Source organism: Verruconis gallopava, assembly GCF_000836295.1.
Source record: "Verruconis gallopava strain CBS 43764 unplaced genomic scaffold supercont1.19, whole genome shotgun sequence".
Taxonomy (NCBI): Eukaryota; Fungi; Ascomycota; class Dothideomycetes; order Venturiales; family Sympoventuriaceae; genus Verruconis; species Verruconis gallopava.
Window position 1 is genome coordinate 479,491 of NW_015622155.1, and position 14,430 is coordinate 493,920.

General features: G+C 48.0%; 4 protein-coding genes across 4 annotated transcripts; 3 read left to right on the forward strand and 1 right to left on the reverse strand.

Moving 5' to 3' along the window:
* Nucleotides 1-21: 21 nt before the first annotated feature.
* On the forward strand, nucleotides 22-1,907 carry PV09_05966 (uncharacterized protein). The gene is made up of 3 exons (XM_016359540.1): nucleotides 22-353; nucleotides 406-1,383; nucleotides 1,432-1,907. The coding sequence occupies exons 1-2, from the start codon at nucleotides 180-182 to the stop codon at nucleotides 1,252-1,254; spliced, it is 1,023 nt and encodes a 340-aa protein (XP_016212789.1). The 5' UTR covers nucleotides 22-179; the 3' UTR covers nucleotides 1,255-1,383; nucleotides 1,432-1,907.
* A 413-nt stretch (nucleotides 1,908-2,320) lies between these two features.
* Nucleotides 2,321-2,990, forward strand: PV09_05967 (uncharacterized protein; the record flags this gene model as incomplete). Its single annotated transcript, XM_016359541.1, has 2 exons — nucleotides 2,321-2,600; nucleotides 2,818-2,990. 2 exons carry the CDS (start codon nucleotides 2,321-2,323, stop codon nucleotides 2,988-2,990), a joined length of 453 nt encoding a protein of 150 aa, XP_016212790.1.
* Nucleotides 2,991-8,345: 5,355 nt separating this feature from the next.
* On the forward strand, nucleotides 8,346-10,119 carry PV09_05968 (uncharacterized protein). Its single transcript, XM_016359542.1, has 2 exons — nucleotides 8,346-8,767; nucleotides 8,817-10,119. The coding sequence occupies exons 1-2, from the start codon at nucleotides 8,468-8,470 to the stop codon at nucleotides 9,918-9,920; spliced, it is 1,404 nt and encodes a 467-aa protein (XP_016212791.1). The 5' UTR covers nucleotides 8,346-8,467; the 3' UTR covers nucleotides 9,921-10,119.
* Nucleotides 10,120-11,176: 1,057 nt separating this feature from the next.
* PV09_05969 (uncharacterized protein) lies at nucleotides 11,177-12,091 on the reverse strand. Its single transcript, XM_016359543.1, has one exon. It carries the CDS (start codon nucleotides 12,034-12,036, stop codon nucleotides 11,254-11,256), a length of 783 nt encoding a protein of 260 aa, XP_016212792.1. The 5' UTR covers nucleotides 12,037-12,091; the 3' UTR covers nucleotides 11,177-11,253.
* Nucleotides 12,092-14,430: the final 2,339 nt, after the last annotated feature.

Below are 14,430 nucleotides of genomic sequence, written 5' to 3' on the forward strand. Positions count from 1 at the left end.
CAAAACAGCGTATACGTATATGTCCAGAGTACAGAGCAAGAAGGCCATTCGGGAAGGGATGAATTACGACATCTACAGGCCTCCACCGCAAATCCTTCCTCTCAAGCTGTGAATCACCTGTAATTAAATTTTCCCATTGGTCCTGTGACCACGAGGCTCTTCCGTCCACTCAGACAACCATGTCTGATGAAGTGCTGGAAAACATCAAGCGCTTTGCGCGTGACGCTGCGCATCATATGGAAGATGCCATGGATATCGACGATCAGGATTCAGATGCAGTAGAGTCACGTCTAATTGCAACTATCAACGAGCTGCAACAGCTTCTGAGCCGAGAACAGAGTGAACTGAACCAAGTAAGCATGACGGTTTTCAAGGGCGAATTCGCTTCGTTTAACCACAGGACAGCTCAAGGCCTCTTCGCCAAGCTTGGCACCAACAGAACCATCGGATGATCCAAGAGAACGTTTGAAGCAACTTCGGGTTATTAGGACTGCGTATGAACGGATGACACCAGAAACGCCGTATCTGCCAGATCCAAAATCGGCTTTGCAACCGCTCTTGGCGGCACGAGTTGTTCAAAAGACCATCAGTGACGAAAAGGCAAACATAAGCTCAGCTCGTTCGCTCTTGCAAACATTGGAGCAAGATATTTTAGAAGAAGAGAATCAGCTATCAGAGGCCGAAACTCTCGCAGCTGCACTACATGCGCGAACTACAGAATTGCAACAGGTGCAACGCGATAATCTCGCCAAGACAACTACGGAAAAAACCAAAGAACTGATGACAGCCAAGAATCAGCGAAAACAATCCTTCGAGCGCGAAACGCAGAAACTTCGCAAGTTCCTGGACAATTTTATCGACAAGCACCTGGCTGCTATGCTTGCTCTTGAAGATATTGGCGGTCCAGTTGTGGGTGATGTTATGAGTGTCGACGAGGACATGCTCGCAGCAGGATTCTCAGCTCAGGGTAAGCTCAAGGCGAAAAGTTTGTCGGACAGCAACCGCCAGAGACGAATTGATGAGATCTGGGGTAGCACTGCCAGTGGGGATCGCCAGCATGAAAGCGAAAAGGATGCAGCTGCCGAAGAATTTCGGAATCTCCTCAACAGTTTAATCAATTCGAGGGGGTACGTGACCCTATCAAGGGACTCGGCGACAGCACGATTTCTTGTCCGAGCAAAGGTCGCCGAATTCGATCCAAAGGACGCTAAAAGACTGCGTTTGATTGATTTCTCGAGGACATTAGACGACTGAAACTCCCCAGCCAATCCAAAGAAAGTAATCAAGGACACAGCCTCAGAGATCGAGTTCTTTGATCACGGCAAGAAAGTTACATCAAGAACAGCATATGTCATCCAAACCACATCCAAAATGTGGAAAGAGGTATGTTCAAGCGAACCTAGGCTTTATTTTGCTGACGAATCGTGCAAGTCTAATATCGCTTGTTCGATGTACTGTAGAAAAGGCCCTTGTTCACGCGGACGCAAGGCTTACAACTGATCTCATGCTTTCCGGGAGAAGTAAAAGTTCTGATCCAGGTCCTCAATCGCACTCGGATGGCTTTATTGAAAGAATTCATGCTCATAGGGCGCTATGTGCAATGATCGATTCGCTACGACGTGTTATTGATGATTCTGCCTTATTCGGGGCCTTGATAGAGCTAAACTTCTTCTCCAAAACCCTGGGATTGAGTTGAAGAACGGACAAACAGAGTGCTCTGTGCGGAGTGCCATGCGAGAGAAAGACGTAACACTCTGTAGTTCTAATCAAAGATGTGAGGCCTCTTTTGAAGCTGATTCAGAGCATAACGCATACGAGCTTGGATATAACGCTGAGCACCTAGCTCCTTACCCATTGCTGCGAGTTGAGCTGGTCGATGCTATGACTGTCCTCAGTGCTGATTGCTGTACGTCAATGACAGTGAAATCCATCCCATGAACAGGACATTTCAGAGAGGCTTCTGTTCACAAATCTCTCTGCTTGTGTACTACCTCCATTTTCTCTGCCATGTTAAATTCGCTTCCTCGACTCGCACTCGTCATAGTCCTCGTTCGTCTGTTGTACAACGCGTATCGTCATGAAATGTCTCATACCCCGGGGCCTTGGCTTTGCAAATTCTCTAACCTGTATTGTGTCTACAACACCTGGAGAGGTGATACACCTCTATAGTTTCAAGGGCTTCGAGAACAGTATGGTAATTTGGTTCGGATTGGGCCTAATGTTGTTTTGAACATCGAGCCTCATGACTAAGGCGTATGGATTCAAAGATGATTCTTTCAAGGTAGGAACAGACGAAATTGAAGAAACTTAAGAAGGAAAAATGCCCATGCCAAGCATGGATGTCTGGAAAGGAGCCATCAACGGGAATGTTGTTGATAGCCTAGTATCTGCGCAGAGCAAAAGCGTCCATGGAAAGATGAGACGCGCTGTTGCCGACCTTTACGCAAGCACTAACATTGTTACGTACCAGTTGCGTATAAACGACGACATGATCAAGTGCTTCATCAAACGAGTGGACAAAGATTTCATCCAAGGAAGCCATGATGGTCGAAGATGTGATATCGATAATTGGGTTCAATGCCTTGCATTTGACATTATCGGTGAGCTCACCATTTCCCGACCTCTTTGTTTTTGCAAGGAAGGCGATAACATACAAGACATGTTGGAAGAGCTTAAGGGGAAAGTTTTTTTTTTGTCGCGGATTAGTACAGAATATGCCAATACTTGATAAGTTTATCAAGAAGAACTGGTTGTACTTGCATTTCAAGAACCCCACAAGCCTTATTTCCTGAAGGTCTAGTTCTAGGAGTCTTCTAGATGGGCGTCTCAAGGAAAGGAGATCCCAGGGTGTGGATATGCTGGATGGCTTTCTAGAGTCTCAGAAGAAATATCCTGACTTCATCGACGAAACTGTGTTAGGTGCGTGCGTTAGCGGAAATTTTCGGGCCATGAGCGACACTACAGCTATAGTGCTGGGAAGTTCCATTTAGTACGTACTTAGAACGCCCGGTGTTCTTGAGTGGCTTAGAAAGGAGCTTGATGAGAATGCATACATGAATCACAATGATTTCTCGTTCTCTTACGGACCACGAGTATGCATTGAAAAACACATCGCATGAATTGAAATTATCAAAACACTACCAACTTTATTCGACCTTCTTGATGTAAGCGCTATGTTCAAATTTGTAGACGTAGACACTAACAAGGGCGCTTTAGATGGAGTTGGTAGAGCCTAGCAAAGAATGGAAGGTCGAAGGATCGTTCTTTTCCAGACAGTCAGAGATGGATGTTAAGATGAAGTGGAGAAGAAGCGTCGACAAGTTGCAATTTCTGCAGTAACTGGGTCAACAACTCTGTTCAGTTGAGCTACAAAAGTTTATTTTTCATTGAGATTGGGTTCACTTGCTTCTTCTTTTGGTTTTTGTTTTCCTTTCGCATTTCTGTCGACTACGAACGGAACAGCGAAACCAGGACGACGAAGCTTGGAAACGCTTTGTCCAAATGTCCAAGTCAAGCCATGTGATTCTTTGCTAAGCTCAAAACCCACCTTCCTCGACACTCACAGTCTTGCTGCGTAGTTACTGTCTGTTCTGTCCAACGTGTCCACTTGAGAATTACAAGTCCTAGCAAGCATGGAACGTCTGGCGGACCATTGATACGCCTGCAATCATATCTCCATGCGATGAGCTAAGGGAGATTAGGCCAGTAGGATAAACGATAAGTGAAACCCTTCGTCTTTTCTGATGGTTCAACAGCATAGCAAACCTTTGCGCTTACGAGAGACTGGACGGGGTTACTGCCTGGTGACATCGTGTTCCAAAACACCGGAATCAACAATACGAAAAAAAAACACCTGTATTGTTTCCAGAGCAATCCAACAGGGTATCTAGATTCCACATGCTTACCCAAACTTCCTTGCAAGCGAATGGACCCCAATTTCACCAGAAATATCCTTCCAGAGCGTAGATCCTATTCCTCTTCTGTAGCGGTCTTACTTTTACATCTTACGCAGCCATTTTGGACTACATTCCGGATGATGTGCGCATGAGCTACTTTGCTACCAACGGACCTAGAGAACTCTTCGGCAGGCTCGTACTTGAACGTGTTTTGCAGCCTCTCTACAGCTCCAGCAGCCTCGGGGTTGTTAAATTTTATGCGATTAAGCAGACAGGAGAGGTGAAAAACGTGACCACACGCAAAGCCGATCAGTGTTTCTTGCTCTAAATTTAATGTTAACGATAACTGTCCCACATAACAAAGAAAGGGACAGTATTTCACATACCATGTTCAACGAAGAGTTTCCTGCATCCGGTGCAATGGCCGGATGGAGCTTCTTCGTCGTCTTCGTGCTGATGCTTCGTGTGCTGTAAATTCTCGTTTATTGATGGTGCGGCATCGATTTGCTCCTCTTCTAGAGGCGCAGGAAGCTTTACTTCGGTTTCTGACCCCTTCTCCTTTGGCTCTTCCATAGCATGCACAACATCAAATCTTACGGCTCGTGCTCTACCTTTTCGTAGTAAGTCCATTCCGGCAGCGACTTCACTTCTTAGTACTTTGGCGACTCCGTCACTAATTGAAGCTTGAATTTCGTACTCTCGTACCATACGACCGATGCCCTCCCTTAGCCCTTCTATCTCCAAGCCTTCTGGGATACGACGTACGAGCTTGATTGGGTCAATTGATGTACCGACCTCTTCCAAGAGTCCTCGAATAAAACGGGGCTTGTCCATGGAGTAGTCTAGGAGGTCGTCCCAGAGGTCTTTATCATCTTGCTCTTTGGCGAAAGAGATGGCAAAGCTGACATCACCGAGTCTGTTGATAATCAACTTTAGTGCGCGTTTCGTTTCGCCCGTTTGTGAAAGTAGATACACAAGTTCTGGCCAAAATTGTCTGGCTTCACAGACCGCGCTCGCCTTTTCGAAGGCATAACTACGACTCGCACGTAGAAATTCCATCAAAAGTGGGCGATCGTATTCAGCGAAGAGATGAACCGCCAGATCGCCGAAGTCTTCCACAAGAGCTCGACCCTCAGCCTCAAGCCTTTGTTGACGTTGTTGCTTCTCTCGTTTTTGTTTACTGGGAATGTCCTCGTCATCCTTTGGCTTATCCATAGCCTCTGTACCCTGGCCTCGCCATAGGGCGCGTAAATAGAAGAACAGGAAGGGTTGAAGATCAGGCTCGTCTTCGCTACCAAGCTGATTTACAACCATGCCTGGCGCTACTGTACCTTGATATGCCTCATCAACTAGCAGATGTATAGCCTCCAAGCTATTCTCTTCCAGCTCAGATAGGGATGCCGATTGGAGCTGCTCCTTGCTGATGCGCAGCAAGACAAAACCCCTGAGATCGTCAGCAATAGCCGGTAGCAAATGGTACCCGCGTATCAAATTCATTGCTGAATCTGCATTCTGCAGGCGAATATAACATCTTAAAGCATCCTTGGGTCTCTGGTCTGCAAGATATAATTTTGCAAGTGAGTCCATCAGAATGCGCCAGTCTCCACCACCTTCTACCTCCATTCCTGGTTCTTCCTTGATATCGCCTCTCTCAAGGCGTTCTTCGATCGCAGAGGTGACGACATTTATACTGAACATTTCCGGCTCCCAGCGGTCCAAAAGTTCCTTTAGCCTCAGCCGATTGCGGTTAATATAGTGCCCGAGAACAACTTCATAGGCCGAGCTGTCGATGGGCGGCTTAAGGGGTTGGTGTGGTATGTAGGGCGTGATCTCATCGAAGCGTCCAGCTTTCGCAAATGTGAAGATCCAGTGCTGCCATCTTGAACTTGTACCGAGCACTTTCCCGGCAACTTGCCCTGCCGCTTTCCAATCACCTTTCTGTACTAGTTGTTGGAGCCAGAGCTCCCCAATCCGACGCTTCTCTCTGTCTGCAGTCTCATTTTGCATCCGTGCTCCAGAGATGGTGGTTTGTGATGCTGCATCGTCTGCGAAAAAGTCCACTAGGGACTCACGCTGTTTCGATGGTGTGCTAGCAATGCTGTTGGACTCTATGCTCGGTGCAGGCTCAAAGTTTGGAGCAGATACAACTTCAGGATGCTCGTTAATTAGCTCCCAGGCTTCCGCATAGCTGTGACGCTCAAGTAGAAAGCTTAGATGATCGACCAGATCGCGTTTGACGGCTAGCACGCAGTCGTACGGGCTGTGTATGAAGATTTTCAAGCCAGGTGTTGCAGCATTAGAATGCACTTCAGGCCGTCTTATGGGCATGACTGGTAAAGCCTTAGATGCACTTCCCACTGCTGATGGTGAAGCGGTGGCGTTTTCACCACTCCCAGAGCTGCGAACGCTTGCTCCAGAGCTGAAGATCCTTGCCGCATTGCCTAAACTGGATCCTACATCCCAAAGGCCCTCGCTAAAAACGGATAATGCTCCCTTCTGCACCGGGCCAGCCACAGGTGCGGCAGGGACATATAGCGTGCCGATATGGTAGTCTGCCGCGGAAAGACTCTCATAGTTTTTCATGGTCAGCGTGTCTACGTCTGCTTCTTCTTTTGTTTGAACATTGATGAGCCTGAGTTCGGGGCTCAACCCATTCTGACGATGATGTACCCCACGTCGTGGTGATTTCTCTACTGTTACAGTGATTGGGTTGTCATTGTCGTCGCGGGTGCGGTATGCTAGGACAAGCAGTAAGGATGGGGTATAAAGCGATAAGCCAGATATGATACAGTCGTCAAAAAGTAAACGATATACGTGTTAGCATTTCCCTGAAAAATCTCGCAGCATATGATACTTACTGATGCACAATTGCAGCGCTTCCACCAACACGTTCGGACTCATCTTTGCCTTTGCCAGGCCCTTCCGGCGAGACGTGCAGAACCCAAGCACTGTCGCCCCATCCAACTACCAACTTCTCTATTCTCCTTCTTTTCCCCAACCCCTTCGTGTGCTTCAGACTCTCAGAAGCCGCCGAGATAGACGTTTGACCATTCGTGTGAGTTGCGGACAGCTCATCTTCATCCGATTCCAGGCATCTTTCGTCAATCCACTCGATTCGCGCTTTCCACACGCCAGCCATTTCTTCCCAATTCTTACGATTAGGTCGATCGATGTGTGCGATGCGCTTCCAGGCGTAATCCACGTCAGCACTCTCGAGCTTCAGGTTTGATCTCATAATCTTGATGCCCTGCTCATTGACCCAGGCGACGAATTTGCCCGATAGTGACCACTTGATTGAACTAATGGCTCCCTCGCCGGAATGGAGTATGGTGTCTTTGCCCGTATTGCTGCCGAGACCTATCGAGCCCAGCCATCCGGATGCCGCTGCTGCAGCACTGTTCGTATTTGCATTTTCCTTGACGCCTGTTCTGCCACCTATGGTGAGAATCAAATTGCCTGCAAGGCCACCCGATATATATGTCCTATCGCTCTTGTATTCAGGCGAAAGCGCTACAGAGTTGACTGGACGCGCGAAATTACGCAGGGTCACATCTCTGACATCAACCAAGGACTGTACACATACCAAACCATCTATAGACGATGTTGCAACGTGTATTGAGTTCGATGGCGTGGCTGGAATCTGAGGTTGCGGTTGCCGGAGAGGCTGAGGCGATGAAGGAGTGGTGCCAGACTTGATCGAGCTTGGCTGAACTGGAACAGAGCCGACGGGGTCTTCCACCTTTAACCTGGACGTAACTACCGACTGGGCCGACGGCCAAGGAGGCGGAAAAGGTGATATTGAGACGGACGTTATTGTAGCCGTATGCGCACGGTAGGACTTTAGAGGCTGGAATGACGGGATGGTAAAGATATTCTATTAACCTGTCAGCGATAGACCTATACTTGCCGTTTTCTGCAGAACTCACAATGTTTCCGTTATGCGACCCTACGATCTGATATCTCATAAGCGCCTCATATCTAGTTCACTCAGAGAAAAGGCCTTACCATCTTATCCCCAGCAACCAGAAAACTACTCGTAGAGTCACTCCTATAGCAACCCGCGAGACTCCCTGTCAGGCGCGAGTACTTCAATCTGGGCTCTTCATCTTCTTCTTCGTCATCCGCTGTATCCTCAGTAGCCTCCGTCCTTGCAGAAACTTCAGTCGCGGCGCGTGGTCTTCTCGGCGGCGTGGCAGGCTCGAGAGCCGTAGGCGTCTTAATTGAGCTCTCATTAAGCTCGTCCTCGGGATCCGCTGCCATGTCACTGAGTGAGGAGGCTGTAAACTACCTCTGCTGCGCGGAGCGATAAATGCGCTGCATCGAGTTGGGGATCTATGGTGCTGTTGTGGTTGAAGAGTTGTGAGGACGTGGTCGTGTTGGGTTCGGCTCACAGTTAGTGAGGTCATTTAGTCTAGAGCTCGAAGGACCCTGGCATGCCAAATTTCTCCGAGCATCTGTTCCAAATCGTAATCCTATGCAGAACCATCCGGCTTCCATTATCATGAGGCAAGCCATTTTACCGGAATCCCAGTAATGTCATCGGACTCTTCGAATCGAAGACAAAAGCGTACATGTTGGGTTTGCGGTACTGTCAGGTGAGAGCAATTTCGCGCTGGGCTCGTAGACCCTCGCTTTCACCACCGACTTCCAATGAGTTTGGTTCCTGCATCCGATCTTTCACCGCATCGAGTCCACTGTATAGAAAGCAGGAACAGAATGAGCACGATGAAATAAAGCCCCTTGAGGGGCCGACCGTTAGGTCAAAGGCCCGGCAGACCTTGCGAAGTGTTGGATTAGCAGCGGCGAAGAAGAGGCAGATCATTCAGGATAAGGGCGGCTTGCGGATCATTGATCCCGATATTGAGACAAAGGTAAGAGGGAAGTGTAGACACATAGTTTGCATGCTGATCTGATATATAGAAAGTAACAGCATACTGCGCTGCCGAACAATACAATATTGCCACGGCCGCTCGTCTCGTCGAGGCAGATGGATTCACCCTTGATCCATACAACACTGGCCTCTTCCCCCAGGTTGTTCACATACAAACTCCGATCTACGCTCCTACATCTCAGCAGCAGCCCCAACCTCCAACAGAAAGAGAACATGGGGATCTTTTCATCTTTCCTTCAGGTACCGTTGTTGCGTGGAATGTTCCGGAGCGCGTAGCCCTTCGGCTTGTCGAACGTGTTCTTCCACCTGCAGCGCTCAATTCTCAAATCGGAAGTGTTGAACTTGAGAAAGAAGATCTTGAGTACCTGGAGGCTCCTGAACAAGAACGGAGCTCTATCGTTGGTGACACCATTATACTAGGTACGAAATCTGAGTCGCTATCACGACAGAAATTGTTCAGCAAGTCGAACGAACCGGCCAGCACCGACGTAGAGGCAGACGAGTATCCTGAGAAAGACACAATACTGGCTAAGATTGCTTTCTCCTCCGGTCTCGCCCGTAGCACCAAGCTTGCCGTCCTTGAGCGTCTGACCGAGGCCTATGTTGTGTCCACCCGTAGCATCCCAACGATAATGTCTAGAGGCACGCCACTGCCCTTTAACCGCCCAATCTTCCTCCGAAAAATTTGTGAGAAGCTTGGCTTTGGTTCTCGGCTTCCCTTCTCACGACCGTTCATCCTTCGTAAAACCGGGGAGCTGCTATCTATTCGTGCTCAGCTAAATCTATACTCTGAGCTTACGGACAGTCTGCCTGACCTTTTTTGGGATTCGCGCCACGAGCTCGGCTTGGAGAATTATTATGAGCTTACGGGCAAGGCACTTGACGTCAACGTACGAATAAAAGTTCTGAACGAGAAACTCGGGTATGCACAGGAGATTGCTAGCGTCCTAAGGGAGACGCTCAGCGAAAGACATGATTTGAGGCTGGAGTGGATCATCATTTTGTTGATCGCTATCGAAGTGGTTTTTGAATTTGGGAAGATTATAAAGGAATGGAATGAGAGGAGGGACTCGGAGAACCTAGAGGAGTTGGCCAGGCGTTGGTTGAAGGAGAATGTGAAGTCCGAGAAATAGAGAGGCAGGAAGCCTCTTGCAAAGCGCAATACTTAATCCTCACAGACCTCACCTCTCAGGTTTCGAGATACCCTGTTAGACTCTGTATAAATACACCGCTTGTTCTGTACAAAAGAAAAATGACAATCTTGATAGGCACGTTCTTACCCTGCTGGAAGGATAGATCATATATCAGAAACTTCGTGTTCGGACGTACCCGAAAAATTTGTTAACTCCAAAGTTTTGAGAAAAGTGACTCACTTTCGGCGTCATATATTGAATTGGGCAAAAAGACAAAGACTCTTCCTCAACGCAGACACTATTTGTGTCTGAAGGACCGCGTGTATGAAGCATTTCTTTCTTTCGCCCTTATCAACTTCATCTTAAGTGGCCATGTAATCCTTTCCTGTTGTATTTTGAGTCCGATTTTGAGTCCGATTTGCGGGTCACTCAAATTCCAATCGAAATTTCGTGCAGGCTTCGAAATTACATATGCATTCCCAGTTCCACTCAAAATCCCTTGGATTGATTGATTTTGGTTTACCGTTGCCTTTCGATCATAGTTGCAACGATTCTACAAAGAAGGAATCTACACTGAGAAGTATCCGAACGGATTGAAAACCGGGTCCATATCTTGATAATGGAGATATCGTGATAGCATCATAATAACAGCGTGCGTCCTGAGTATGAGCGTATGGCAGTCACTTTCTATTGGTACATTCCGTGTTAAATACTACCAACTGCGTACAGATTGACGAACCATTTTAATCAGAGGCTATAATTGTTCATTTCAGTTCTTATTGAAGTACTGCCAGCAGAACTGCCGTGCTGCAATTGGTACTGGCATTCTCATGAAGGGCTGGTAAGATTCAAGTCTTTACATACTCGCGCGTCACTTCCACAGCAGAATATTCCACCTCTCCGAATTCCTCACAAGATCGTAACTCGTAAAGTGCGTTCCAAAACCCATGAACCTAGTGATCCGCGTCCCAACTTCTAGACAGAATACCTGCAAAAAGGACAGCTCAATTTCTAAATGCTGCACTGAACCTAGATCCTAAAATTTTAGGAGAAACTCCGGAACGTTCCCACGAGTAAATAAAGTAGGCAAACATACAGGTGAAAGCAAGATAACGCACATAAGTTCTTCTTAAAATAATATCTACAAGTGAGGATGAACCTCAGCATTGGACGCATCAAACCCCCGATGTGCATAGAAACGCGGTCTAAATCAGCGAAGGTGGCTTTAGACAACAATAAAAATCAAACATGCTAGCCATGAAACAGTGTAATATAACAGTTGACAGCAAATGCCTGTTAAGGTTTCAAGGGTCTGAGCCCCGAAAGCGATGATTTAATCAGGCCTACACGCGTGCTTGTCCGCGGCAATGATCAGAAGAAACGGCCTATGACCACCCCAATCCTCCTCATTTGATCGGGGCTTTCGATTCATACCGTCCCAGCTTTCTCGCACGGTAGTCAGCATGAATCCGCTGTGGATGAGAGAATTGAGATACGTTTCCGCCGCACGATGGTACTTCTGCACGCCCGTCACACCCAGCCACGTGGTCTCCCGTAATCCTTCGATCGAGTACGAGTTCAAAGGCCAGAACACGTCACCGCGCTCATCACGCCTGTAGGTACCGTCGAACGCAGGTCCCAACGGAGCCGTCATGATAGGATGCTCCACGGAAAAAACAAGACGGCCGCCAGGACGTAAAGCGCGGAAGATGTTTGAAAACAGCCGGTCCACGGACGGCAGATAGTGGAAAGCAAGGGAGCTGTAGACGAGATCATATTTCTCGGAAGGTAATTCAAGACACTCCAGGTCATTCCGTTCGTAGATCAACGCATTTGAGACAGCCCCCGAGGAAAGTGCGTTGTCGAAACTGCGGGCCTGTCGAAGCATGTTCTGGGATATATCGGTACCCAGCACAGACCTCGCTCCTTCATCTCGTGCCCATCGGCAAAACCATCCCATTCCACATCCTAAATCAAGGACGTCTTTGTCTTTGACGTTTCCCACCAATCGCTTCATGGTCGGCCACTCAGCCGCGCCGCCTAAACCATGAACCGACCGTGGAAGAAGGCTATAGTTTGCAAAGAAGCTCGAATCGTCGTATATGTTCTGCGGCATAGCAAGTTTTTCTTCACGGCGACTAACATGTTAAAATTGACATAAAAATTGTAACGAAGTGGTTTGAGTGTCTCATCAAGACACTTCTTTACACTGCTACTGGCTGACGTCAGGACACATTGTTTCTTCCAAATACGGACACCGTTATACGAACTCACCAGAACGAACCGAGTTCAAACAGTAGGAACGGAAATTACAATTTAAAGATGATCAAATACCACTCACTATATTAGTTTTGCTCCTACGATTGTGAACTGTACATTTGCCACACCATTTGGTCAACAAACGTTGAATTTTTTTAGCTACATTGTGTAAAGTTACATAAGTGGCATATTTGAATTCAAGTATTCTATTTGGAAATCTCGGTGGAAAGTTATGAGTGGGACCAGCCTCCCAGTTTTAAAAGAGACTCCAACCAGATGCTGACCGTAAATATTCTCGCTAACGAGCCATTCCAATGTCCTTTTCAGGGTAGACCTGCTCCAACGGGATCTCATCGGAATGGCCACGCTTCCGCCTTGCTCCTCTGATCAGATCCGGGTCGAATTCAGGAGTTCTGCCAAAATCATTAGACGTGAGCGTTCTAGAATGTATGGAAGGAGATAACTCACCCCGGCACTTCGCCTGCCAGTTGTTCAAGCGTCTTACGCTTGGTCTCTGGAATGAGGAGCGTCGTGAAACAACCCAACAGCATGAACAGTGCGAAGATCTGAAGAACGTGGTTGAGCCATGGAGAAGCAGTTGAACCAGCTGGCGCACCCTTTGTACGCAGGGGACCAATAACTGCCTGGGCAATGATGGCACCAATCTTGCCCGAACCGGCGGAGATACCGTGAGCAGTTGACCTGTAACGTGTGGGGAAACATTCTCCAGGCACAATGAAAGTGGTGGCGTTAGGTCCGAAGTTGAAGAAGAACTGAGCAAGTACGTATAGACCGAGGAGAGCGCCGTCAGAGAGTTTGTGGAAAGCAAAGCCCATGACGCAGAACAGTGCGGTAAGCACTATGAATCCCATCAGCTGGATGGGCTTTCTACCAATTGTGTCAATCGTTGCGACCGTTACCCAATAACCCGGAATGGCACCTGCGCACACGATGATCAAATTGCCGACAGCCGTGTTGTAAAAAATCTCATAGGCAGAATTGCCGCCAGCGTATCCGATCTGCTTGAGGATAACAGCATTGTTCAAACTGAGACCATAAAAGGCAACATCCAAGAAAAACCACGAGCCGGCAGTTCCAATGAGCATTTTGAGATTCTTGAACTTGCCATAATATTGAGCGAACTCTCTGAGCGACGCTTTTGGGATTTCAAGTTGACCAGCGTCGTTTTCTAATGCTTGATATCGTTCGATCTCATTTGGAAACCCTTGCGACGAGCCTTCAAGGTAGGCCTTGACATCGGAACCGGCCTTCACTGTGTCACGGGCAACATCGAAAGTGTAGCGCGGGGTCTCAGGAATAGTTAGGCGGTAGTACAAAGCCATACAGCCCGGAAATGCACCAAACCCGATGACCACTCTCCACATTTTGTCGACGGCCAGCTGGCAAACGCCTTCGCATGTCCCATATCCGGACGCGGACTCCAGAGACTTCTTGAAGCCGACGGTCACGATCAATGAAACGATTCCAGCGCCAAATTGACCGATACCCTGCATAGCGAAAACGGAACCCATCATAGCACCACGCCACTTGGTTGTTGCAAACTCCGAAGTGATGATTGACGACAGGGGATAGTCACCACCGATTCCGATGCCCATGATCACACGCCAGAAAATGATGATACCGACGATAGAAATGGCGCGAGAGTCCGATGAGAGAGCTTGAGCCAGAGTTGCGAAGATGATAACCATCAGTTCAAAACCGTACATCCTTTTACGGCCGATGATATCGGCCAAGATACCAAAGCCTACTTGGCCGATGACAGTGCCGGCCGAAGTTGAGATCTTTATCGCTGTGTCAGCAGTCGAGGGGATGTTTCCCTTCTTAGTCTTGGCATCTTGCCAGTACACGACACCAAGCATGTTCGTCACCAGTCCAATGGCGAATAAGTCGTAGGCGTCCGTGAAGAAGCCAATTCCAGCGACGACAATGGCACGAACATGATACCAGCCGAAAGGTGCTTTGTCGATTTCGGCGAGCGCGAGACGACGTCGCTCATTGGGGTCCTCTATATGAGCTACAAGGAATTAACAACGTGATGAGAGCAGAACAGGGGTATTCGTAGAACGTACCATAGTCGTTGTGGAAGTTGTGAAAGGCAGCATTGCCTCCTGCTGTATAGACAGGCATTGTGTTCCACAAACCGCCTAGGGAATCCGGACACCTTCAGTAATGGAGAAACCGTATCCGAGAGCCTTTTCTGAGCGCACAAAAAAAAAAGAGAGAAGATTCA